This window comes from Anomaloglossus baeobatrachus, chromosome 3, assembly GCF_048569485.1.
Source record: "Anomaloglossus baeobatrachus isolate aAnoBae1 chromosome 3, aAnoBae1.hap1, whole genome shotgun sequence".
In the NCBI taxonomy this organism is placed as follows: Eukaryota; Metazoa; Chordata; class Amphibia; order Anura; family Aromobatidae; genus Anomaloglossus; species Anomaloglossus baeobatrachus.
The window spans coordinates 470,240,967-470,268,108 of record NC_134355.1 but is presented as its reverse complement, the minus strand read 5'-3'; the positions used below and the strand labels follow the sequence as shown (position 1 = coordinate 470,268,108).

Genomic DNA, 27,142 nt, shown 5'->3' with positions numbered 1-27,142 from the left:
CCCAACAGAGGAAAGGACAGTCGAAGTTTCGATCCTTTCCAGGCTCGGGCAGGTCCCAGTTTTCCTCGTCCATAAGGACTCAAAAGGCTCAGAGGGGCTCAGATTCCTGGCGGGCTCAATCACGCCCAAAGAAGGCAGCCGGAGGAACCGCTACCAAGGCGGTTTCCTCATGACTTTCAGCCCTCTCTCTCCGCATCCGCGGTCGGTGGCAGACTCTCCCGCTTTGGCGACATTTAGCTGCCACAGGTCAAAAACCGGTGGGTGAGAGACATTTTGTCTCACGTGTACAGGATAGAGTTCTGTTCTCGTCCTCCGGCTCGATTCTTCAGAACTTCCCCACCTCCCGACCGAGCCGATGCTCTTCTGCAGGCAGAAGGAGTGGTAATCCCTGTTCCTCTGCAGGAACAAGGTCACGGTTTTTACTCCAATCTGGTTGTGGTGCCAAAAAAGGACGGCTCTTTCCGTTCCGTTCTGGACCTATAACTGCTCAACACATGAAAACCAGGCGGTTCCGGATGGAATCCCTCCGCTCCGTCATTGCCTCAATGTCTCAAGGAGATTTCCTAGCATCAATAGACATCAGGATGCTTATCTCCACGTGCCGATTGCTCCAGAGCACCAGTGTTTGCTACGATTCGTTATAGAAGACGAGCATCTTCAGTTCGTAGCCCTGCCCTTCGGTCTGGCGACAGCCCCACGGGTTTTCACCAAGGTCATGGCAGCAGTGGTAGCAGTCCTGCACTCTCAGGGTCACTCTGTGATCCCTTACTTGGACGATCTACTTGTCAAGGCACCCTCTCAAGAGGCATGCCAACACAGCCTGAACGTTGCGCTGGAGACTCTCCAGAGTTTCGGGTGCATCATCAACTTTTCAAAGTTAATTCTGACCCCGACCCAATCGCTGAGATATCTTGGCATGGAGTTTCATACTCTCTTAGCGATAGTGAAGCTTCCGCTGGACAAACAGCGTTCACTACAGATGGGGGTGCAGTCTCTCCTTCAAGGCCAGTCACACCCCTTAAGACGCCTCATGCACTTCTTAGCGAAGATGGTAGCAGCAATGGAGGCAGTCCCTTTCGCGCAGTTTCATCTGCGTCCACTGCAATGGGACATTCTCCGCCAATGGGATGGGAAGTCGACGTCCCTAGACAGGAACGTCTCCCTTTCTCAGACGGTCAAGGACTCTCTTCAGTGGTGACTTCTTCCCACCTCATTGTCAAAAGGAAAGTCCTTCCTACCCCCATCCTGGGCGGTGGTCACGACAGACGCGAGTCTGTCAGGGTGGGGAGCAGTCTTTCTCCACCACAGGCGTGGACTCAGCAAGAGTCCACCCTTCAGATCAATGTTCTGGAAATCTGGGCAGTGTATCTTGCCCTGCAACCCTTCCAGCAGTGGCTGGAAGGCAAACAGATCCGAATTCAGTCGGACAACTCCACAGCGGTGGCATACATCAACCACCAAGGCGGAACACGCAGTCGGCAAGCCTCCCAGGCAGTCCGGCGGATTCGGATGTGGGTGGAAGACAGAGCATCCACCATATCCGCAGTTCACATCCCGGGCGTAGATAACTGGGAAGCAGACTTCTTCAGTCGCCAGGGTATGGACGCAGGGGAATGGTCTCTGCACCCGGACGTGTTTCAGGAAATCTGTAGCCGCTGGGGGATGCCGGACGTCGACCTAATGGCGTCTCGGCACAACAACAAGGTCCCGATTTTCATGGCGCGGTCTCACGATCAAAGAGCTCTGGCGGCAGGCACCTTAGTTCAGGATGGGTCGCAGTTCCAGCTACCCTATGTGTTTCCCCCTCTGGCACTGTTGCCCAGAGTGCTACGCAAGATCAGCTCCGATTGCCGCCGCGCCATCCTCGTCGCCCCAGACTGGCCGAGGAGGTCGTGGTACCCGGATCTGTGGCATCTCACGGTCGGCCAACCGTGGGCACTACCAGACCGGCCAGACTTACTGTCCCAAGGGCCGTTTTTTCTGTCTGAATTTTACGGCCCTGAACCTGACTGTGTGGCCATTGAGTCCTGGATCCTAGCGTCTTCAGGATTATCTCAAGACGTCATTGCCACCATGAGACGGGCTAGGAAGCCGACGTCTGCCAAGATCTACCACAGGACGTGGAAGATATTCTTATCTTAGTGCTCTGCTCAGGGAGTGTCTCCCTGGCCATTTGCATTGCCTACTTTTCTTTCCTTCCTGCTCTGGTTTGGAAAAAGGTTTGTCGCTCGGCTCCCTTAAAGGACAAGTCCCAGCGCTGTCTGTATTCTTTCAGAAGCGCCTAGCACGACTTCCTCAGGTACGCACGTTCCTGCAGGGGGTTTGTCACATTGTCCCTCCGTACAAGAGGCCGTTAGACCCATGGGTTCTGAACAGGGTACTAATTGCTCTCCAGAAGCCGTCCTTCGAGCCTCTGAGGGATGTTTCACTTTCTCGACTTTCACAGAAAGTGGCCTTTCTGGTAGCGGTCACATCTCTTCGGAGAGTGTCCGAACTAGCAGCGCGGTCAGCAGTGTCGTAACTAGAGTTGGATGGGCCCCGGTGCAAAGTTTAGACCTGGGCCCCCCCTCCACATACACAGACACTTGGGGTAAGGCATACCTCCCAACTTTTAAAGAAGGAAAAGAAGGACAAAGTTTGCGGCGCGCGTATTTTAGGCCACGCCCCCTAACCACACCCATTTCACAGTCACGCCCATATCCACTCCCCATCCACACCCATTCAGCATGGACACGCAGGCAGCCGGCGGGCCTCCAGCATGGACACGCAGGCAGCCGGCGGGCCTCCAGCATGGACACGCAGGCAGCCGGCGGGCCTCCATCATGGACACGCAGGCAGCCGGCGGGCCTCCATCATGGACACGCAGGCAGCCGGCGGGCCTCCATCATGGACACGCAGGCAGCCGGTGGGCCTCCAGCATGGACACGCAGGCAGCCGGCGGGCCTCCAGCATGGACACGCAGGGAGCCACAGTGAGGCGGCCGGTCGCCCACACAGTGAGGTGGCCGGTCGCCTTCACAGACAGGCGGCAGGGGGGCGCCCGCACAGACAGGCGGCAGGGGGGCGCCCGCACAGAAAGGCGGCCGGCCGACCGCACAGACAGGCGGCCGGCCGACCGCACAGAGAGGCTCCGGCCGGGGGGGAGGGAGGGAAATCAGCGCTGGGGAGATTTTACTGTACCAGCAGCAGCACAGGCAGCGCTCCTCTCTGTTATGCCACGTCTACTGGGATGGTAGGAGGGAAAAGCAGGGACGCGGAGAGAGAGTGGGTGGGCGGAGCCCGGGAGCCGGCCGTCCCGATCGTGGCAACGGGACAAACAACGTAAAGCGTGAAAGTCCCGCTGTATCCGGGACGGTTGGGAGGTATGGGGTAAGGGATAATGACACTGACACTTGGGGTACAGGATAATGACGCTGACACTTGGCTCTCACCCACAGCACCCTGAAATCCCTCTATCAGCACCCAGCTTTCCTATGTTCTGATATTTATCTTGTCCTCAGCACCCAGCTTTCCCATATCAGAGCATGAGAAAGCTGGGTGCTGAGAGATGTATATCAGAACATGGGAAAGCTGGGTGCTGAGAGATGTATATCAGAACATGGGAAAGCTGGGTGCTGAGAGATGTATATCAGAACATGGGAAGCTGGGTGTTGAGAGATGTATAGCAGAGCATGGGAAAGTTGGGTGCTGAGGGAAAGAGCCTTTTTCCCTCAGCACAAAACATTTCCATCCCATACTTGTATCTTTGTCCCCCCTGTATAAAGTTCTCAAAATACTATAACAGCCCCCACATAGCCTTCCAAATAATTGTATAAAGGGTCTCACATAACCCTTCATATATTAGAATGCAGATACATAGCCCTCCATATATTATAATGCACCCCCATAATCCTCCATGTATAAAGTAGCCCTTCAATTATAATGCATTTCCCATAGTTCTCCATGTATTAAAATTCACCCCATAGTTCTCCATATATTATACTGCACCACATAGTCCTCCATGTTTTATAATGCACTTCCATAGTCCATGTATAAGGTAGCCTCCATAGTCCTCCATATATTATAATGCAGCCCCCATAGTCCTATATGTATTATAACACAACCCCATAAAACTTCAGATGGTATTATGCAGCCCCATACTCCTCCATGTATAATTCACCCCTATATTCCATGTATAAGGTGTCCCTTCATTTTGTATTATACAGCCCCCCCCGACCTCCATTTTAATGCAGCCCTATAGACCTCCAGTATAATGCAGCCTCATAGACCTCTATGTATATTACACCTCTATATTCAATGTATAAGGTGTCCTTCATGTTTATTATGCAGCCTCACCAGGCCTCCATATATAATAATGCAGCCAACCTCTCCAGGCCTCCATGTATAATATAGCAGCCAGCCTCCCAGGCCTCCATGTATAATATAGCAGCCAGCCTCCCCAGGCCTCCATGTATAATAATGCAGCCAGCCTCCCCAGGCCTCCATGTATAATAATGCAGCCAGCCTCCCCAGACCTCCATGTATAATAATGCAGCCAGCCTCCCCAGGCCTCCATGTACAGTATAATGGAGTCTCCCCAGGCCTCCATGTACAGTATAATGCAGCCTCCCCAGGCCTCCATGCACAGTATCATGCAGCCTCCCCACCCCAGGCCTCCATGTACAGTATCAGACAGCCTCCCCACCCCAGGCTTCCATGTACAGTATCATGCAGCCTCCCCACCCCAGGCCTCCTTGTACAGTATCAGGCAGCCTCCCCACCCCAGGCCTCCATGTACAGTATAATGCAGCCTCCCCAGGCCTCCATGTATAATAATGCTGCCAGCCTCCCCAGGCCTCCATGTACAGTATAATGGAGTCTCCCCAGGCCTCCATGTACAGTATAATGCAGCCTCCCCACCCCAGGCCTCCATGTACAGTATCATCCAGCCTTCCCACCCCAGGCCTCCATGTACAGTATCATGCAGCCTCCCCACCCCAGGCCTCCATGTACAGTATCAGGCAGCCTCCCCACCCCAGGCCTCCATGTACAGTATAATGCAGCCTCCCCAGGCCTCCATGTATAATAATGCTGCCAGCCTCCCCAGGCCTCCATGTACAGTATAATGGAGTCTCCCCAGGCCTCCATGTACAGTATAATGCAGCCTCCCCACCCCAGGCCTCCATGTACAGTATCATCCAGCCTTCCCACCCCAGGCCTCCATGTACAGATGCAGCCTCCCCACCCCAGGCCTCCATGTACAGTATCATCCAGCCTTCCCACCCCAGGCCTCCATGTACAGTATCATGCAGCCTCCCCACCCCAGGCCTCCTTGTACAGTATCAGGCAGCCTCCCCACCCCAGGCCTCCATGTACAGTATCATGCAGCCTCCCCACCCCAGGCCTCCTTGTACAGTATCAGGCAGCCTCCCCACCCCAGGCCTCTATGTACAGTATCATGCAGCCTCCCCACCCCAGGCCTTCTCGTACAGTATCAGGCAGCCTCCCCACCCCAGGCCTCCTTGTACAGTATCAGGCAGCCTCCCCACCCCAGGCCTCCATGTACAGATGCAGCCTCCTCACCCCAGGCCTCCATGTACAGTATCATCCAGCCTTCCCACCCCAGGCCTCCATGTACAGTATAATGCAGCCTCCCCACTCCAGGCCTCTGACCACCGTGTACTCATATATATATAAAAAAAAAAACCAAGTACTCACCGCTCTCCTCCTTCCACTGCTGCTCTGTCCTGACGTCTCCTTGTTCCACTGATGCTGTACTCCCGAGTCCCTGCTCTCCTCCTTCCACTGCTGCTCGTCCTCCCGGTGCTGCGGTCGGCGTCCTCCCTCCCTGCGCTCTGTGCACTCAGCACAGCAGTCGCACAGGAGTGACGTCACCGCACAGGCACAGGGGCAGAATGATGATGCATAGAGCGGCGCCGGCCGCTCTTTGCTTCATTATTACTGTGCGCGGTGACGGAGGAGGGGGGCCCCGGTGCCGCCGCTGACATCGGGCAGGAGGGCCCGGTGTCGGGGGCGGCAGCGGGTCATATAGTGGGCGCGTGCACTGTGACAGATCAGCGCAGCTTCTCTCTCACTGAGAGGAGCTGGCTGCTGATCTGCCGGGTCCCCGCGGGCCCCAAACCGCCCGGGCCCGGTCGCGATCGCGACCGCTGCGACCGCGGTAGTTACGCCACTGGCGGTCAGCCAAAGCTCCCTTCCTGGTGGTTCACAAAGACAAGGTAGTGCTGCGCCTGATTCCGGAGTTCTCCCTAAGGTGGTATCCCCCTTTCTTCTCAATCAGGATATCTCCTTACCTTCCTTTTGTCCTCATCCAGTTCATCGATATGAAATGGATTTGCATTTGTTGGATCTGGTGAGAGCACTCAGAATCTACATTTCCCGCACGGCGCCCCTGCGCCGCTCGGATGCGCTCTTTGTACTTGACTCTGGTCAGCGTAAAGGGTCGCAGGCTTCCAAATCCACCCTGGCTCGATGGATCAAGGAACCAATTCTTGAAGCCTACCGTTCTGCTGGGCTTCCGGTTCCATCAGGGCTGAAGGCCCATTCTACCAGAGCCGTGGGTGCGTCCTGGGCATTACGGCACCAGGCTACGGCTCAGCAGGTGTGCCAGGCAGCTACCTGGTCGAGTCTGCACACTTTCACCAAACATTATCAGGTGCATACCTACGCTTAGGCGGATGCCAGCCTAGGTAGAAGAGTCCTGCAGGCGGCGGTTGCCTCCATGTAGGGAAGGGCTGTTTTACGGCCCTAACTTGAGGTATTAATTTACCCACCCAGGGACTGCTTTTGGACGTCCCAATCGTCTGGGTCTCCCAATGGAGCGCCGAAGAAGAAGGGAATTTTGTTACTTACCGTAAATTCCTTTTCTTCTAGCTCCAATTGGGAGACCCAGCACCCGCCCTGTTTCCTTCGGGATTTTTGTTTTTTTCGGGTACACATGTTGTTCATGTTGAATGGTTTCAGTTCTCCGATGTTCCTTCGGATTGAATTTGTTTAACCAGTTATTGGCTTTCCTCCTTCTTGCTTTTGCACTAAAACTGAGGAGCCCGTGATCCCACGGGGGGTGTATATGCAGAAGGGGAGGGGCCTTACACTTTTTAGTGTAATACTTTGTGTGGCCTCCGGAGGCAGTAGCTATACACCCAATCGTCTGGGTCTCCCAATTGGAGCTAGAAGAAAAGGAATTTACGGTAAGTAACAAAATTCCCTTCTTTGCAAAGGCTACCACCTATGCCTGTCAGGCTTGCAGTAGTGGGTTCTGTCGGGTTGCTTCCACTTGTCCATTATTTTAGCAGAATATATAGCCCCGCTTGCAGACAAATATGACAGATCTAAAATTGACTTCGTATGAGTGCTTTATTGTTCTCTATAAAGCAATCAAACTATTCCATTTGCAAATCTTTTTTTTTTCTAGTGTACAAAGCAGCTTGCCGCAGCATTTCATGAAGAGTTTGTCGTTAGAGAAGATTTAATGGGGCTCGCCATAGGTACACATGGAAATAACATCCAGCAAGCCAGGAAAGTTCCTGGTATTACAGCTATCGAATTGGAAGAAGACAGTGGAACGTTTCGAATTTATGGAGAGGTGTGTCACATGGAATTTCTGTTTATACGAAAAATCTGTGTAGGAATATTCCATTAGTTACTAAGGCCATGTTGTCCTCACATCTTTGTCTCTGTTTATGGCTCCTTCAGGGACTTCCGTTTAAACCCTTGAAAAAGCAATTTCTAATTGGCACCTGAGGGTGGTACACTGAATCCCAAATTATAAGAGTTGGGATTGTCTGGCCTGCTTCTTAGTGGGGTTTGTCTGGTTTGCAGGAGGTGTGTGTCTGTGTGTGTGTGTCTGTGTGTGTGTGTCTGTGTGTGTGTCTGTGTGTGTGTGCCTGTGTGTGTGTGCCTGTGTGTGTGTGTAATTTTGCTTGGGAATTTGCTCTCTGCCTTGTTTCCTGTGCAGCAACCTCTTAGTTCTTTAGTTTTGCAGTAGGCTGATTTACATGTTTCATCATTAAAAAGATATGCCTGACCTTAAGAAAATTGCGTTTTATGCTGCTCTTAGTACTTTAATTTATTGTGTGCAATGATTGTTTTAATGGCCATAAAAACAATTAACAATTGTTTAAAACTGTAAAATGGGGCTCTGTTTTAGAGTGCAGAAGCAGTCAAGAAAGCTCGCAGTTTTTTGGAATTTGTGGAAGATTTCATCCAGGTGCCCAGAAATCTTGTTGGTAAGATTTGATTACTATTTTTTTTCTTTTCTTTTCCTGAGCCTTTAATTTTGATGGCATCTAACATATGTTAACTACTCCAAAAGATTGAGTCATATGCTGTGTGGAAATCCCTGAGCTCCTTTGGATTCTGCCACTTTTTTCTGCGATGTCTATCCATTGTAGAGATATTCACTTTTATTGCTTTTGAAGCACAACATTAGAAGATCTGTTGTTGCACTTCAACTGGGCATTTTCTTCGGTGTTCTCTGGGCATTTCTTCACTCCTCTCTGGGCATTTCTTCACTCCTCTCTGGGCATTTCTTCACTCCTCTCTGGGCATTTCTTCACTCCTCTCTGGGCATTTCTTCACTCCTCTCTGGGCATTTCTTCACTCCTCTGGGCATTTCTTCACTCCTCTCTGGGCATTTCTTCACTCCTCTCTGGGCATTTCTTCACTCCTCTCTGGGCATTTTCTTCACTCTTCTCTGGGCATTTTCTTCACTCTTCTCTGGGCATTTTCTTCACTCTTCTCTGGGCATTTTCTTCACTCTTCTCTGGGCATTTTCTTCACTCTTCTCTGGGCATTTTCTTCACTCCTCTCTGGGCATTTGATTTTACCACTTCCAAACACTGCCTATCACCGACTGCATATGAGACTGATAAGACTATAAGATTTTTCGCTGAGCTGTCTAGGTCGCATCTAGGAGGGGAGGGCTCAAAACACACGCCTCCAGAGACCACTCTGAAGAAACACCCACTTGGACTCCAACCAGGAATTCCATACATTGCGCTCCAAAAGCAATAACCGTGAATGTTTCTACAATGGGAGAAACAGCGCGAAACAGATAATAATCAAAGAAGCTCAAGGATTTTTTCAAAGTATTAGACTCATTTATTTATGTAAGCAAGTGACAGGTTTTCTTTAAAGTTCTTATTAACTTTTGTTATCAGGGAAAGTTATTGGAAAAAATGGAAAAGTCATTCAAGAGATTGTGGATAAATCTGGAGTTGTAAGAGTGAGAATTGAAGGGGATAATGAAACAAAGTTACCCCGCGAAGATGTGAGTTGACACCATGTTGTATAATTAAAAGCTGATGTCACTTTATTTTCATGCTATTTGCCCCTTTCTGTTTTTGTTTTCTTTCTATATCGTGCTTAGATTTTTTTTATGTGTATACGCGTCTATTTTATTTGTGCAGGGTATGGTTCCGTTTGTTTTTGTTGGAACGAAGGAAAGTATTGGAAATGTGCAGGTTCTTCTAGAATATCATATTGCCTACCTAAAAGTAAGTCTGACTTTATTTGTGTTTGTTTTATAAAGCACTGTGGTAGCCTCTGAGGGAGGGTAATGTTACAACCTTGTTTAAATTTTTAGGAAGTAGAGCAGCTAAGACTTGAAAGACTTCAAATCGATGAACAGCTTCGTCAAATTGGAATGGGTTTCCGACCATCCTCAAGCCGAGGCACAGAGAAAGAAAAGGGTTATGCCACTGATGAAAGTACTGCCTCGTCTGTCCGTGGCAGCAGGTCCTATAGTGGAAGAGGCAGAGGTCGTAGAGGACCCAATTACACATCTGGCTATGGTATGTGGGTCCTAACCCTTTTTAGTCTTTAGACTTTTTTTTGCTTTTTAATACGAAACTCTGTCCAAAAATACGGATTCCTCCATTTTAAGCCTTGGAAAAAATGGAGTCCTTTCTGCAGCCATACAAATATTAATAATGGAACTTGCGACAAGCCATTACCTAAAAAAAAATGGTTATGTATTGTTGGCTCATGATGTTGGACATTATAACCCATTGACATTGCGAATGTCATCTGTTCTGCTGTGATGTGGAGTCATTGGGCTATTAGAAACCACTTCATTGGAATAATCATATTTCATCGACTTGCAATTTGGGGAAAAATATGGGCTTGGTAGATACATTTTTGTTTTTTAGATAATTTTGGAGCGCTACTCAAATCTTGGTTTACTTTCAGCTGTATTAGAGTAGTTTTTTGGGATTTTTTTTTTCCTTGTTTCTCTGACAATCTCACAATGTTACATAATGTTCAGTTTTAGTCTGGACAAAAGCAACTGACATGCTCTCAAACAAAATGAAGATCAAATCAGTAATTATTCACATTATTATTTGAAGACCTATAATATGCAGTGGCTGAGCAAGTTTGATTAAAAACGTGGCCTGAGCATAGCCCCAATTTGAACCCGATTGGGCTCTTGTGGTAGATTGAAAATACTGAAGGAGAGTTGGATTAAGTTCACAGGAGCTTATAAAAAAAAAAATTGTCATTTATTTTTTCTTCATCTGTAGTGTCATCTGCGTGCAATACATATAGCTGTCAATTTTATATATCAGCAGTTATCAATATTTACAAGAAAAAATAGTTTCAGATGTTAAAGGGAATCTGTCCGAAGACATTCGCTATATAATCTGAGAGCAGCATAGCCTGGGGGCAAGAAAGCCTGATTCCCATGATGTATCGCTTGCTCGGCTGCTTGGTGTAGTTTTCATGTAATACATATTTTAGCTGATACAGATGTAGAAGAGACAAGTCTTCAACCCTGTGTATAATCCAGCCCACACCCTTGACTGTCAGCTTCCTTTTGTAGACCGATCTGTGAGCAAGCTGCCAATCAAAGGTGGGGGAGTGGTTACACAGATGAGCCTGACAGCTCTGCATGAGATTAGTAGTCCAGTATCTCCTGCTGATAGAATACTGAAAATATTGAAACCACCACACAGCCTAATTAGTGAAATTTATGGATTCGTGTTCTACAGTTTTCTACTCAAGGACTAAATGGCCAAAACCTTCTGACAGACTCCCTTTTAAGAATTGGAAACCATCTCCACAAATCAGATGAAATATGGTTATATGGGTGAGATCAGTGTGGCATCCGATCATTTTCTTTCCCTTTTTTTTTTTTTTTTTTTTTTTTTTTTTTTTTTTTCTTTTGTCGCTCCATTGGGAGACCCAGACAATTGGGTGTATAGCTTATGCCTCCGGAGGCCACACAAAGTATTACACTTAAAAAAGTGTAACCCCTCCCCTCTGCCTATACACCCTCCCGTGCATCACGGGCTCCTCAGTTTTATGCTTTGTGTTGAAGGAGGCACACATTCACTCAAGCTCCCATTTTAGTCAGCAGCAGCTGCTGATTGTATCGGATGGAAGAAAAGAGGGCCCCAACAGGGCCCCCGGCATGCTCCCTTCTCACCCCACTAAGTCGGCGGTGCTGTTAAGGTTGAGGTACCCATTGCGGGTACAAAGGCTGGAGCCACATGCCGTTTTTCCTTCCCCATCCCTTAGAGGCTCTGGGAGATGTGGGATCCTAACCGGTCACCATTCACTGGGACCGGGCTCCCTCCGCAGCCCCTGGGGGAATCTGACGGACAGGAGACTGAGTATCATCAGGGACAGGCCCTGCATCTATAAGGTACTCTGTGTCCCCTTGGGGACGGTGCATGGAGTGCCTGTGTTACAGACGCTGCAGCGGCTGCTGTTTTTTTTTTTTTTTTTTTTTTTTTGTGACGACCGGGAGTACCGCGCCGACCGCGCCTGTTTGCCGGTCGCGTTATTAAATTTAGTCCCCGGCTTCTGCGGCCTAGTACCATAACTCCCGCCCCCGGGCCTGCCAGTCAGGGGTAAGGGCTGGACGGTCGACTGGACGTCGGCAGTGAGGGCTGGAGCATACTTAGGTGTTCTCCTCCCCCCTCACTGAGCACTGTGGGGCACCAGATTCCCGCACTTTATTAGTCACGCCCACGGCTCCCTCCTCCCCTGAGAGCTCTGGCAGCCATATTTACAATCACTTCTGCCGGTGGAGGATTTCAGAACGAGCTCTACAGCTCTGGGAGGCCCAGGCAGGGAATCTGGTGGACACACAACCGCTTTGGGCGGTCGGTAAGCCACATCGGTTACCCGGTGCTGGCCCCCCTTGGGTGCCGAAGTGTTTATATATATATATGACTACAGGAGACTACAGCATGTCATCTGCAAAGAGCAAGGGTGCCAAGGCACAGGCTTATTTTGCAACCTGTACCTCTTGTGCGGCTATGTTACCTGCAGGTTCCACCTACCCTCACTGTGTGCAATGCTCGGCCCCTGTGGCATTCACTCAGCCGGAGCCTCGGGCACTGGTGGGACCCTCGGCTCAGGTAGAACCGCCGGCTTCCACTGTCCAGGTGGCAGGGACAGAGTTTGCAGTTTTGGCTGAGAAACTCTGAGTCGCTTTCACAATCCATGGCTCAGTCTATGGACAGATGGTCTGCTAAGATACTTGCAGTCCAGATCAGTCACACAGGCCCCGGGCACTGTGAGTTCATCGCCCCCAGGCCCCTCTCGGTCGGTGCAGCAGAGTGCTCCTGGGGTGACACCTAGGTCCCACGGGGAGGACTCCGACACGGACCGCAGTCCCAGACCGGCTAAGCGGGCTCGCTGGGAACCTTCCCCTGCTTCATCACGCTGTTCGGGGTCTCAGCATGAGGACTCTCTGGAGGATGAGGCGGAGGTCGCAGCTCAGGGCTCTGATCCTGACGTTGCTCTCAATCTTGATACACCTGAAGGGGACGCCATAGTAAATGACCTTATAGCGTCCATCAACCAGGTGCTAGATCTTTCTCCCCCAACTCCACCTATAGAGGAGTCGGCTTCACAGCAGGAGAAACACCAGTTTAGGTTTCCCAAACGTACACGGAGTGCGTTTTTCGATCACTCTAACTTCAGAGATGCTGTCCAGAAGCACAGAGCATTTCCGGACAAGCGCTTTACTAAGCGCCTTAATGACACACGTTACCCCTTCCCCCCTGACGTAGTTAAGGGTTGGGCTCAGTGTCCCAAGGTGGATCCTCTAGTCTCTAGACTGGCGGCTAGATCCGTAGTATCAGTGGCAGATGGTTCATCGCTCAAGGATGCCACTGACAGGCAAATAGAGCTCCTGATGAAATCCATCTATGAAGCCATAGGCGCGTCTTTTGCTCCGGCCTTTGCAGCCGTGTGGGCACTCCAAGCTATCTCAGCTTGTCTGTCTGAGATTAATGCAGTCACACGTACCTCTGCTCCGCAAGTTGTGTCTTTGACTTCTCAGGCATCGGCCTTTTCGTCCTACGCCATGAACGCCGTCCTGGACTCAGCGAGCCGTACAGCGGTAGCGTCCGCCAATTCGGTGGCAGTCCGCAGGGCCATGTGGCTACGCGAATGGAAGGCAGACTCTGCTTCCAAGAAGTTCTTAACCGGTTTGCCATTTTCTGGCGACCGTTTGTTTGGCGAGCAATTGGATGAAATTATTAAACAATCCAAGGGAAAGGACTCGTCCTTACCCCAGTCCAAACCAAACAGACCTCAGCAACGAAAAATTCAATTGAAGTTTCGGTCCTTTCGGCCCTCAGCCAGGTCCCAATCCTCCACGTCCAACAGGTCAGAGAAGGGCCAGAGGAACTCTTCTGCATGGCGGTCTAAGTCACGTCCTCCAAAGACCGCCGGAGGAACCGCCTCCAAGGCGGCCTCCTCATGACTTTCGGCCTCCCCAAACCGCATCCTCGGTCGGTGGCAGGCTCTCCCGCTTTTGCGACGCCTGGTGGCCACATGTCCAAGACCGATGGGTGAGAGACATTCTGTCGCACGGTTACAGGATAGAGTTCAGCTCTCGTCCTCCGACTCGTTTCTTCAGAACATCTCCGCCCCCCGAGCGAGCCGATGCACTTTTTCAGGCGGTGAACACTATGAAGGCAGAAGGAGTTGTGATTCCCGTTCCCATTCAAGAACGTGGTCGCGGTTTTTACTCCAACTTGTTCGTGGTGCCAAAAAAGGACGGATCATTCCGCCCCGTTCTGGACCTCAAGCTGCTCAACAGACACGTGAGAACCAGACGGTTCCGGATGGAATCTCTCCGTTCTGTCATCGCCTCGATGTCCCAAGGAGACTTCCTAGCCTCAATCGACATCAGGGATGCTTATCTCCATGTGCCGATTGCACCAGAGCATCAACGCTTCCTGCGTTTCGCCATCGGGGACGAACACCTTCAGTTTGTGGCACTGCCTTTCGGCCTGGCGACAGCCCCACGGGTCTTCACCAAGGTCATGGCATCCGTGGTGGCGGTCCTACACTCTCAGGGCCACTCGGTGATCCCTTACTTAGACGATCTCCTAGTCAGGGCACCCTCCCGGGTGGCATGTCAACACAGCCTGACCATTGCTCTGGAGACTCTCCAGAGGTTCGGGTGGATCATCAATTTCCCAAAGTCAAAATTGACACCGACCCAATCACTGACTTACCTCGGGATGGAGTTTCATACTCTCTCAGCGATAGTGAAGCTTCCGCTGGACAAACAGCGTTCGCTGCAGACAGGGGTGCACTCTCTCCTTCGGACCCAGTCACACCCCTTGAGGCGCCTCATGCACTTCCTAGGGAAGATGGTGGCAGCAATGGAGGCAGTTCCCTTTGCGCAGTTTCATCTGCGTCCACTTCAATGGGACATTCTCCGCAAATGGGACAGGAGGTCGACGTCCCTAGACAGGAACGTCTCTCTTTCACTGGCAGCCAAAACCTCTCTTCAGTGGTGGCTTCTTCCCACTTCTTTGTCGAAGGGAAAATCATTCCTGCCCCATCCTGGGCTGTGGTCACGACGGACGCGAGTCTGTCAGGGTGGGGAGCGGTCTTCCTCCACCACAGGGCTCAGGGAACCTGGACTCCGACAGAGTCCTCCCTTCAGATTAATGTTCTGGAGATAAGGGCAGTGTATCTAGCCCTAAAGGCGTTCCATCGGTGGCTGGAGGGCAGACAGATCCGCATACAGTCAGACAACGCCACGGCGGTCGCGTACATCAACCACCAGGGCGGCACACGCAGTCGTCAGGCCTTCCAAGAAGTTCGGCGGATTCTGCTGTGGGCGGAAGCCACAGCCTCCACCATCTCCGCAGTTCACATCCCGGGCGTAGAAAACTGGGAAGCAGACTTTCTCAGTCGCCAGGGCATGGACACAGGGGAATGGTCTCTTCACCCGGACGTGTTTCAAGAGATCTGTTGCCGCTGGGGAACGCCGGACGACGACCTCATGGCGTCTCGGCACAACAACAAAGTCCTGGCATTCATGGCACGGTCTCAAGATCACAGAGCTCTGGCGGCGGACGCATTAGTTCAGGATTGGTCGCAGTTTCGACTGCCTTATGTATTTCCTCCTCTGGCACTGCTGCCCAGAGTGTTGCGCAAGATCAGGTCCGACTGCCGCCGCGCCATCCTCGTCGCTCCAGACTGGCCGAGGAGGTCGTGGTACCCGGATCTGTGGCACCTCACGGTGGGTCAACCGTGGGCACTCCCAGACCGACCAGACTTGCTGTCTCAAGGGCCATTTTTCCATCTGAATTCTGCGGCCCTCAACCTGACTGTGTGGCCATTGAGTCCTGGCTCCTAGCGTCCTCAGGGTTATCTCAAGATGTCATTGCCACTATGAGACAAGCCAGGAAACCAACGTCCGCCAAGATCTATCACAGGGCTTGGAGGATCTTCTTATCCTGGTGCTCTGATCGGGGTTTTACCCCCTAGCCGTTTGCCTTACCCACTTTTCTTTCTTTCCTTCAATCCGGAATGGACAAGGGTTTGTCTCTCGGCTCTCTCAAGGGACAAGTATCGGCGCTTTCCGTGTTTTTTCAAAAGCGTCTAGCCAGGCTTCCGCAGGTCCGCACGTTCCTGCAGGGAGTTTGCCACATAGTCCCACCTTACAAGCGTCCGCTGGAACCCTGGGATCTTAACAGGGTGCTAACGGCTCTTCAGAAACCACCTTTCGAGCCGATGCGGGATGTCTCTCTATCACGCCTTTCGCAGAAGGTGGCCTTCCTAGTCACATCACTTCGGAGAGTGTCTGAGCTAGCAGCGCTGTCATGCAAAGCCCCCTTCCTGGTGTTTCACCAGGATAAGGTGGTTCTGTGTCCTGTCCCAGAATTTCTCCCTAAGGTGGTATCCCCTTTTCATCTCAATCAGGATATCTCCTTACCTTCCTTTTGCCCTCATCCAGTTCACCAATGTGAAAAGGATTTGCACTTGTTAGATCTCGTGAGAGCACTCCGGCTCTACATTTCTCGCACGGCGCCCCTGCGCCGTTCGGATGCGCTCTTTGTCCTTGTCGCTGGCCAGCGTAAGGGGTCGCAGGCTTCCAAGTCAACCTTGGCTCGGTGGATCAAGGAACCGATTCTTGAAGCCTACCGTTCTTCTGGGCTTCCGATTCCTTCAGGGCTGAAGGCCCATTCTACCAGAGCCGTGGGTGCATCCTGGGCATTGCGGCACCAGGCTACGGCTCAGCAGGTGTGTCAGGCGGCTACCTGGTCGAGTCTGCACACTTTCACGAAACACTATCAGGTGCATGCCTATGCTTCGGCAGATGCCAGCCTAGGTAGGCGAGTCCTTCAGGCGGCGGTCGCCCACCTGTAAGAGGGGGCCGTTTTTCGGCTCTTTTTATCGAGGTATTCTTTTACCCACCCAGGGACTGCTTTTGGACGTCCCAATTGTCTGGGTCTCCCAATGGAGCGACAAAGAAGGGAATTTTGTTTACTTACCGTAAATTCCTTTTCTTCTAGCTCCTATTGGGAGACCCAGCACCCGCCCCTGTTCCCTTCGGGCTGTTGTTCTTTTGTGTACACATGTTGTTCATGTTGAATTGTTCTTTTGGTTCATGGTTTCAGTTCTCCGAACATCCTTCGGATTGAATTTACCTTAGACCAATTTATAAGTTTCCTCCTTCCTGCTTTTGCACCAAAACTGAGGAGCCCGTGATGCACGGGAGGGTGTATAGGCAGAGGGGAGGGGTTACACTTTTTAAAGTGTAATACTTTGTGTGGCCTCCGGAGGCAGAAGCTATACACCCAATTGTCTGGGTCTCCCAATAGGAGCTAGAAGAAAAGGAATTTACGGTAAGTAAACAAAATTCCCTTCTTTTGCCCTCTCACCCCACACCCATGACATTGCATAGGCAAGTGTCATCCAAAATATGCAAAAGACTAGTTTATGCTGCAAAAATTTTATTTTCCCTTTCGCCCATGACAGCACCACCTGAGAGGTTGTGCTGTCATGGGCTTCTGAAAATCCCATTACCGGTAAGTAATTAAGATTTTTTTAATTTTTTTTTATTTACACAAATATAAGTCATGTGAATAGCCCTATTACATAACCTCAGTTGGAGCTTTGCCAGTGGGTTTTTTTTTTTTTGTTTATGGGCATTACTCAATGGCTCAGTGGTTAGCACAGTAGTCTTGCACTCGGGACCTGGGTTTAAATCCCACCAAGGACACAATCTCAGACCATTCTGTGTAAGGAGTAAGCGATCACTGTGGGCGAGTCTTTTTTCTAAAGTTTTTCAGTTCTTCAGCTTTTTTTTTTTTTTTTTCAGGTCTCCATGTGCATAAAATATGGCACAGCTTTAGTTTTTCTAGCTTTGTAGACTTTTAGCTTCACTGTATTCATGTGGTTTTTTTTTTTTGTACAGGTACAAACTCTGAACTGTCAAATCCCTCTGAAACTGAATCCGAAAGGAAGGATGAATTGAGTGACTGGTCCCTAGCTGGTGAGGACGACAGAGAAAATCGCCAACAGAGAGACAGCCGAAGACGCCCTGGAGGAAGAGGCCGAAGTGGATCAGCAGGACGAGGACGTGGAGGATCTAGAGGTGGCAAATCTTCTATCAGCTCTGGTATTGATATCTTGTTTTGTTTCCCTGGTGCTAAACTTTTATCACATGTGCTTACATACTACATTTGTTTGAAATGTAGTATAAAGTTTTGTGAGCAAAGTGTTTTCTGGTGAGGCTGTTTGTAGAGATGTGTTGGGTTATTATACCTTGTAAATGGCCAAAGTGCTATATATTTATTTGTATTTGGCTAGAGACCAAAGAAAAGTTAAAACAAGGTTTCCATAATGACACCTATAGTTCTGAAGACTGGTGGCGTTTTACAGAGTTAGCTAACTTGGCAAATAGAGTTGAATGTACTAAAGCCTATAGGAACTGTGCTGATCTTCTGTAGGCAAGCAGAAGGCACAGAATCATGCAGTTCAGTGTTAAAACCCTCCCTAGTCTCAAGCATTTTGGACTAATCACTAATGCTGTATATCGCTACATAAATAGTCATGAGGCAATGCTCTTCATATTTGGATTTATATTCCAGTGCTCAAGGATCCCGACAGTAACCCCTACAGCTTACTTGATAATACAGAATCAGACCAGACAGTTGATACAGATGCAAGTGAATCTCACCACAGCACTAACCGTCGAAGGCGATCACGAAGGAGGAGGACCGATGAAGATGCTTCTCTAATGGATGGAATGACTGAATCTGATAATGCATCAGTCAATGAAAACGGCTTGGGTATGTTTTTTATAGGCATGATCTGATAAATTACATCTTGATTATAGACGCCACCTGTTGTAAATAAATGTTAGGAAGGATTCAGTATTGGAGGCTTCAGAAAAAAAATGATTGGTAACTGTTCACTACTTCCACATTATGTCTCAAAACCACCAGCGAGTAATTAGGAGTATATTATGGAGTTGTTGTATCACTGCTCCATTGGCTTTTTATGTGGTGTGGTAAGTCCTCAAATGTATTGTAGCCAATACAATTTTTCAGGTTTTCAGATGTGTGTTTTAGGAAATGTACAGTAGTATACAGGTAATATTTTTACATCCCAAGCTCCTAAAAATATCAAGTTATTTATTATTATTATTATTATTATTATTAATATTATTAATATTAATAATAATAGTAATAAGGCTACACATGGTCTTTAACCCCTTCACAACCAAGGACTTACCTATATGCCCTTGGCCTCCGTGACTATCCCTTTAATGCAGGCTTGCACATGTCAGCTGAACCAATCGGGGAGTCATCCACGCCTGTTAACCCCTTAGGTTGCTCTGTCAAACTTTGACAGAGCAATCCAACGCGCCTCGATGGGGATCGCAATGTTCCCTGCTGCCATCTTCAGCCCCGGGAAACGATCATGGGGCGCCAATGGGTTGCCATAAGCTGCCACTGAGCCCCAGATCCTGAAAAATGCAACTGGTCTCGAAAAATGGCGACAAAAGTGCAATTCTTATTTTGACAAACATCTGAAATTTTTTACCACTTAGCTAAAACTATACATAGTATCACTAATGCATGTTCCTGGCGTATATTAGAATACCAGCCGTCGTGTTCTGCTGCTCCCTGAGCTGCTCTGGTCCTATTCTGCTGTATGTGATCTCCTGAAGCGTTTGTTGGGTGGCCTGGAATCTGCATCACCTATGCAAGGCTCTGATAGACTTATATTGTGGGCTTGTGACTGTTAGCTCTGTCTGGTCAGTAGGGAGCTGGAGTCACAAGATGGCAAAATGGCACCAGAAAGGCGTGGGGAAGAGCAGAAGACTGTGACTGGTAAGTATTTTACTAGGACCAGAGAACTGACAATGATAGTACGCTGACAATGAAATAAAAAGATAAAACCCAGAGTGGTGCTGCTTATTTTACATTTAGTGGAAAATTCTTCTAGAGTGGATAATACTTGATCTAAGTTGGTTAATGACATAGGTGTACTTCATCTCAGAGTAGCTAAGATGTTAATGCACTTTACTGTTACAGATGATAGTGAACAAAAACCCCAGCGACGCAATCGTAGCCGCAGGCGTCGCTTCAGGGGTCAGGCAGAAGATAGACAGCCAGGTAATTGATGTGGGTACAGTTATGGAGAACTAACCTGCATGGGTTTTGCACTGCTTTAATTTCCAGGAACTTGTGCCATGTTGTATCGCTGACAAGGTTTCTAACTACTAAATCTAGACCTGTAAGGTGGTTTAAGTGCCTATCGGCATACCACCCTTTTGTGTCATGTTTCTGATGTAATACTAATGTGTTAACAATGCACAAATTGAGCCTATGCAGTGTGACTTTTTTGGATTATAGTCAATGTACTAATTGAAGTTATTCCAGAAAAGTATTCCCATCCCAGCCACTTATGGCTGAGGTGGGGACCTGTCCATGACAGACTTAGCTGTTAATGTAAAGGAAACGCTGTAGCTTGTAGTGAGGGTGATGTGTCCATAACTCATTCATACAGTGATCATAGCACAGCCCGCTCTGCATTCTCCATAGTCCCAGCCACTACTGTCTGCTTTATAGTGGACAGTGAGCGTGCTGAAGCCATGAATGGTTCCGATATGAATACCCCTTTTAAATGTTTTCATTCATGCTACATGGCAGGTTGGTCTTTACACTTGATATTATTCCTTTTACATTTATCGATCATGCATACCTTTCCCCTTTCAGTGACCGTGGCAGACTATATCTCAAGGGCTGAGTCTCAAAGTCGACAGCGAAGCCTCCCTAAAGAAGCTCTTGCTAAAGGCAAAAAGGAAAAGGTGAGCTGCAGTTTAAGTCAAATCTGTAATGTCCATTATTATTCTAAGCCATTCACATTTTCATTTGAGCTATCTCTCAAAGAAAAAACTCCAAACAGTCATGGTATATTTAAACCATTTCAACTATGTTCATAGGTGAGATTTTTTACTTTATGTTGTCATGTTTTCTACTCATTAATCTGATAATGACCACATGGCGTATATTTATGGCATTTGGTTGCTGTGGGTTTATGGAGCAGGCTCGGGAACCGCACTGATGCACGGCAGAGCCAGCAGTGACTGTAATCGTACCTTTGGCTGAAAACCAGTGGCTCCTGGGTGGAATGTTCATTTCTCCTTGCTGCTGTATGTTCTGTACTGCAGCCAGTCACCATCCTAACGTTACTAACCTGCAGACTATCCCTAGATCTAATGGTTAATAGTATTATCTAATGTGATAGGTACTTTTTAAGGAAATGAACAGATCTTCTACACATGCACTTAAGTACACAATATCCCATTACATAGAATGTCTTTAAGGCATATACACTTAGATTGTTTTTCTAATTTTCATGTTTTATATAAATCTCAAAAGCCACACAATCCTACAAAATTATATTTTGCCTGCAGGACTGCCTCACCTGGCATTAATTGGGGGCATACTACATAAACCCTTCACACTGAGGTTTAGCTACCTATAGCTAAGATGATAATGCGGATCAGTTTTTGGAAACAATAAGGGATGGATAGGAAAGTTTACTATCAAGCAAATTAAAGGAAGGGAGACATGCACACATTCAGACAAATACTCTATTTCACCCACCGGGGGGTGGGGAATGGGGGGATTCCATATGCACAAATATAAAAAGTCCTGGTTCTTAATAGGCAAGGGAGGAATTAATAAAAGTGCCATAATGGAAAATGTCCCCTTTGTAAAGAATATAGCATTCTCCCTTATCAAACACCATTGCTGACCTTAGTGTATGTATAGTTCTCTGTGTATGCAAATAGGAAATTCCTTAACAAATACAGACACTTGCAGCAGAGTTGCTTGTACAGGGGAGGGGAGTGTAAGGCTATGTGCGCACACTGCGTTTTTTTGACGCTGCACTTTTGTGCGTTTTTTAGCGCTAAGAAACAAACGCATGCATTTTTACCGCGTTTTGGTGCGTTTTTGGCTGCGGTTTGCTGCTTTTTTCGATCAGTGAATATTGCCATTAAAGATTGTTGGAAAAAAAAAAGGTCTGATGTCATTTCCTTCTTCCATATGTTCTTCATTCTCCACTAGTGTATGCAGGAGAGCAGATAGCTGCAGAACTACAAAGCTCAGCATGCTCCATCCAGGACTGTATGCTGGAGGGAGAGTCAGGGGGAGCAGACCTACAAGGCTCAGCATACTCCATCCACTAGTGGATGCAGGAGAGCAGACAGCAGCTGCCGAACTACAAGGCTCAGCATCCTCCATCCAATAGTGTATGCAGGAGAGCAGACAGCAGCTGTCGAACTACAAGGCTCAGCATCCTCCTTCCAGGACTGTATGCAGGATTTCTTTGCCCCCCCCCAAACAAAAAAATGATGTGGGCGTCGCCATATTTTTGTATGCTAGCCAGGTACAGCAGGCAGGTGCGGGCTACCCTCAACCCCCAGCTGCCTATTTGTACCTGGCTGGGAACCAAAAATATAGGGAAGCACTTTTTTTTTTTTTTTTTTTTATTTTTTTTTTATTTCATAAATTTCATGAAATAATTAAAAAAAAAATGACGTGGGCTTCGCCCAATTTTTGAGTCCAGCCAGGTACAGTGCAGGGTGCCCATGCTTTCTGGGTACCCCTGCTGCGAATTGCAGTCCGCAGCCACCCCAGAAAATGGCGCTTTCATAGAAGCGCCATCTTCTGGCGCTGTATCCAACTCTTTCAGATGCCGGGTGGCTCACTGGGTAATAATGGGGTTAGGGCTAGCTGTATATTATCAGCTGGCCCTAAGCCTGAAATTCATGGTGTCACGCCAATATTAGACATGGCCACCATGAATTTCTAGTAAAGATAAAAAAAAAAACCACAATGCACAGAAAAATATTTTTATTAGAAATAAAACACAACACAATTAGTGACTCCATCTTTATTGAAATAAAGAACCCCCCTCCGCAGTAATCCTGGGTCAAGGGTCCCGCGCCGTCCAATCCGGATCCAATATCATCTGATCGGTTTGCTGGAAGGCAAAGCGATCAGATGATGTGTCAGGTTCTAGGATGTGAATCACATCACACATCAGCTGATTGTATAAAAGCTGTTTATACAATCAGATGATGCATCAGTGCAAAAAAAAAAAAATACTCGTGCTGATTACCGGCAGCTCCTGGAGCGAGTCTGATCCCGTCCGATCGCTGCAGGAGCTGCTGTTAATCAGGGATGAAGTCTCCTGACGGCATCCGCTGGCAGTTTAAGCCTGCCGGGCGCCGGCGTTGCCGCGAGACTTATGATCAGCTGATGCATCAGGTGACTGCATCAGGTGATCCATCGCCAGGTCCTGCAGCTATTGGAGATGTCCCGGCTGTCTGCACACAGCCAGAGCGGCGGTACCGGGAGAGGATCTGAGAGCGGACATAGCACCGGGAGTCTGCAGACAGGTGAGTATGACATTTTTTTTTTTTCTACTGTTCACTTTTGTTTTCGCAGCTGCCTCCACCTCCCGCCCAGACATGGCGCCGCACGGGAGCAGACATGCACAGGACGGGAGGTGGACGCAGCGGTGACGGTAATGGGAGGATTCACGCTTATGTATTTACTGACAGAAGGAATCCTCTTCCTGTACATGTTACTTTACTGCCCACCCCTTGCGTTTTATAGCTGCGGTTTTAGTCATAGAAACGCACTAAATCGCAGCTATATTTGCAATTTGCTGTTTTCATTGCGTTTTTGAACATCTCATTAAACTCAATGGGTGGAAAACGCAGTGAAAAACGCAAAAATAATTGACATGCTGCGTTTTTGTGGCACCACAAAAACGCAGCTAAAAAAAAAACGCTGTGTGCAGACAGCAAAAATGAAAACTCATAGACTTTGCTGGAGAAGCAAAGTCATGCAGTTTTCTGAGCAAAAACGCCGTGAAAAACGCACTGTGCGAACTTACCCTAACGCTGTACTGACTGATTGTAGTGTTTTAAGTTTTGTTCACACTTGGTTCTCTTGAAAAAATACACATACAAAAAAAAGCTTCAAATACTACGTAAAAAAAAAAAAATAAAAATACCCCCACAATGGAAGACACCGTGCACATAAGGCCGTTATCTTTATCGTTCCTTTGGGAGACCCAGACCATGGGTGTTAAGCTTCTGCCTCCGGAGGACACACAAAGTACTACACCTAAAAGTGTAGCTCCTCCCTCTGAGCTTATACACTCCCTGGTAGCCAGTCCTAGCCAGTTTATCGCTTTGTGTTCAGGAGGTCATACATCCACACATGCATTCTCATCTGATTTGTTTGACTTTTGGAAAGAGTTTGAAGAAAAGCGGGTCCATGTCTAGACTCCCGGCATGTCCCTTCTCACCCCACTGTGTCGGCGGTGTTGTTAAGGTTGATTTACAAGGCTGAAGCCTTACATTCAGCGCTCCTTCACCATCCCTTCTGGGCTCTGGCTTGAAGTGGGAGCCAGCACGGTCTCCATGCCTGGCAGGAGTCCGGTCTCCATCCACAGCCCCTTGAGGATTCTGTTGGTCCGGAGCACTCATCCCCAGGGACATGGCCCTGCGTCTCAGCAGCTAAGTACCTGAGACGTTTATGTTGGGGGTCCTGGTTCTTTATTGTATGGGGAGAGTATGCTGTATGTGATTGTTTTTAACTTTTCCGGCGGGTTCTCCAGCTTTTGCCAGAGAACCGCGCCGATGGTGCCTGCTTGTCGGCCTCGCCGATTAAATTTAGGCCCCGGCTTCGCCGGAGGCCTAGTTTTGTTTTCCTGCCCTCGCATGTCACTCATGCAGAGGGACAGGTTCGGCTCCTCCCGGCGGCCGTTCTACACAGGGGAGGGACACTCCCCACTGCTGGGGCGTCCCTCCTTCCCTGCAGGTCTCTATAGCCCTCCAGTTCCCGCTCTTTTATAGGAACGCCCCATTTCTCAGGCAGAGTTCACTCTGCTCTGGGACATCCTGCATTCTGCATCTCTGCTGAGGTGCTGCGCACTGGGGGACCACCGGGCTTCGGGATCTGGAGGGCACACAACACCGCGCTCAGCGGTCTGGTAAGCCACAGCCGGTCTCCGGTTGTGGACCTCTGTATATTCTCCCTGGGGTTCATTCTCTGCAAAGCCCCCACTCCAGCAGCATGTCTCACACAAGGAGCAAGGCTCCAAAGCTTTATGCTGCATGCACTGCATGTAAGCTCCTGCTGCCTGAGCCGAGCATTTATCCACTCTGTGATGGTTGCTCTAACTTAACGGTGCCACAGCCTGGAGTCTCACCCCCAGTGGTCTCTCAGGCTGCTGCTGCACCTGTGACTGAACCCCCGGCCTGGGTAGAGTTCTTTTCTAGGTCCATATCCCAGTCATTTGCTGAGTCCATGGGACTTTTGTCCAGGACTTTGATGAATATGCATCAGCCCCCCTCACAGGGTGCCTCTAATACTCTTGACAGAGGACTCCTATCCTGTGACCTCCGTCCATCAGAGCTCACGGAGGATTCATCATCTGATCCCAGACCCCGTCCTTCTAAGAGAAGGCGCAGGGTTTCCTCCCACTCCCCATCCCACGGCTGTGTCTCAAGAGCTGACTCAAGATAAGGAGGATGCCCTCACTGGGGGCTCGGAGGCTATGTATCCCTTCGATTTCTCTGAGGGTGACTCGGACCTTAGTGATTTGATTGCTTCTATTAATTCTGTGCTGGATCTCAATCCGCCAGTGTAAGAGGAGCAACTCTCTTTGGCAGAAAAACATCAGTTTACCTCGCCTAAGAGAGTGATGAGTGTGTTCTTTAACCACTCCAGTTTTCAGACCGCTGTGACCAAACCCAGAGCCTGCCCTGACAAAAGCTTTCCAAAGCGTGGTTCTGATGACCGGTTTCCATTTCCACCTGAGGTGGTCAAGGAGTGGTCTCACTCCCCAAAGGTAGACCCCCCGGTGTCTAGGCTCTCAGCCCGGACCGTTGTGTCGGTGGCTGACGGCACCTCACTTAAGGATTCCACTGACCGTCAGATTGACCTTCTGGCCAAATCTGTGTATGAAGCTGCGGGGGCCGCGTTTTCCCCGACTTTTGCAGCAGTGTGGGCTCTCAAAGCCATCTCTGCTTCTCTAGAGGAGATGCATTCCCTCACCAAGGAATCTATGCCTGAGATGGTTACCTTAACTGCTCAGGCTTCAGCTTTTTCATCTTATGCCATGTCTGCCATGCTAGAGGCTGCTCACCGCACTGCGGTGGCTTCAGCTAATTCTCTTGTTATCCGCAGGATTTTGTGGCTTCGATAGTGGAAGGCAGATGCTTCTTCCAAGAAGTTTCTTGCTGGGCTCCCTTTTGCTGGTTCCCGGCTGTTTGGTGAACAGCTGGATGAAATCATTAAAGAAGCTACTGGCGGGAAGAGTACTTCCATGCCACAAACAAAGACCAGGAAACCCGCCCAGGGTAGGAATCAATCGAGGTTTCGTTCCTCCAACTGGTCATCCTCTAAGCCTTCCGCCTCGTCCGCTAACTCAGCCAAGGATCAGAAATCCAACTGGCGCCCAAAAGCGCGTCCGCAGAAGACCGCAGGAGGTTCTGCCACTAAGGCAGCTTCCTCATGACTCTCGGCCCGCTCCAACCACGTCCTTAGTCGGTGGCAGGCTCTCCCACTTTGGCGACGCTTGGTTAAAGCAAGTCTCCGATCAGTGGGTGAGAGACGACATATCTCACGGCTACAGGATAGAATTCTCTTCCAGCCCTCCAAACAGATTTTTTTCTCTCAACTCCCCCCTGCTCCAAGGCCGCCGCCTTCTCGCAGGCCGTGGCGTCCTTGCAGGCAAACGGAGTGATTTGTCCCAGTTCCTGCTCAGGAACGGTTCAGAGGTTTTTACTCAAATCTCTTCCTAGTTCCAAAAAAGGACGGTACCTTCCGGCCCATCCTGGATCTCAAGCTTCTCAACAAGCATGTTCGGGTGCGGCATTTTCGCATGGAGTCCCTGCGATCAGTCATTGCCTCTATGACCCAAGGGAAGTTCCTGGCGTCCATCGACATCAGAGATGCCTATCTACATGTGCCAATCGCAGTGTCACATCAGCGTTGGTTACGTTTTGCGATAGGAGAGGATCATTTCCAATTCGTGGCTCTCCCCTTCGGGTTAGCCACGGCCCCTCGGGTATTCACCAAGGTCATGGCGGCAGTGATTGCGGTCCTGCGCCTCCAGGGGTTGGCTGTGCTCCCTTACCTGGACAACCTTCTGGTCAAGGGTCCATCCAGCGCAGACTGTCAGCGGAGTGTTTCGCTCACTCTCGCCACCCTAGCCCAATTCGGGTGGATTGTCAATCTTCACAAATCCACTCTGACTCCGACCCAGAGTCTCACGTACCTAGGGATGCAGTTCGAGACTTTGCCGGCACTTGTGAAGTTGCCCTTAATCAA

At 49.3% G+C, this 27,142-nt stretch overlaps 1 protein-coding gene across 3 annotated transcripts in view; it reads left to right on the top strand.

Annotated features, from left to right (window-relative positions):
* The window catches only part of FXR1 (FMR1 autosomal homolog 1), a 165,654-nt gene that overhangs the window by 133,994 nt on the left and 4,518 nt on the right, over positions 1-27,142 (top strand). Inside the window, exons 8-16 of one of the 3 annotated variants that reach the window (XM_075340585.1) lie at positions 7,414-7,584; positions 8,149-8,227; positions 9,161-9,270; positions 9,410-9,496; positions 9,586-9,793; positions 17,683-17,862; positions 18,359-18,559; positions 19,811-19,891; positions 20,495-20,586. In XM_075340585.1, the coding sequence (XP_075196700.1) occupies positions 7,414-7,584; positions 8,149-8,227; positions 9,161-9,270; positions 9,410-9,496; positions 9,586-9,793; positions 17,683-17,862; positions 18,359-18,559; positions 19,811-19,891; positions 20,495-20,586 (1,209 nt within the window). Of the gene's footprint in view, positions 1-7,413; positions 7,585-8,148; positions 8,228-9,160; positions 9,271-9,409; positions 9,497-9,585; positions 9,794-17,682; positions 17,887-18,358; positions 18,560-19,810; positions 19,892-20,494; positions 20,587-27,142 lie in introns of all 3 variants that reach the window. The other 2 variants (XM_075340584.1, XM_075340586.1) reach the window with 2 other exon arrangements.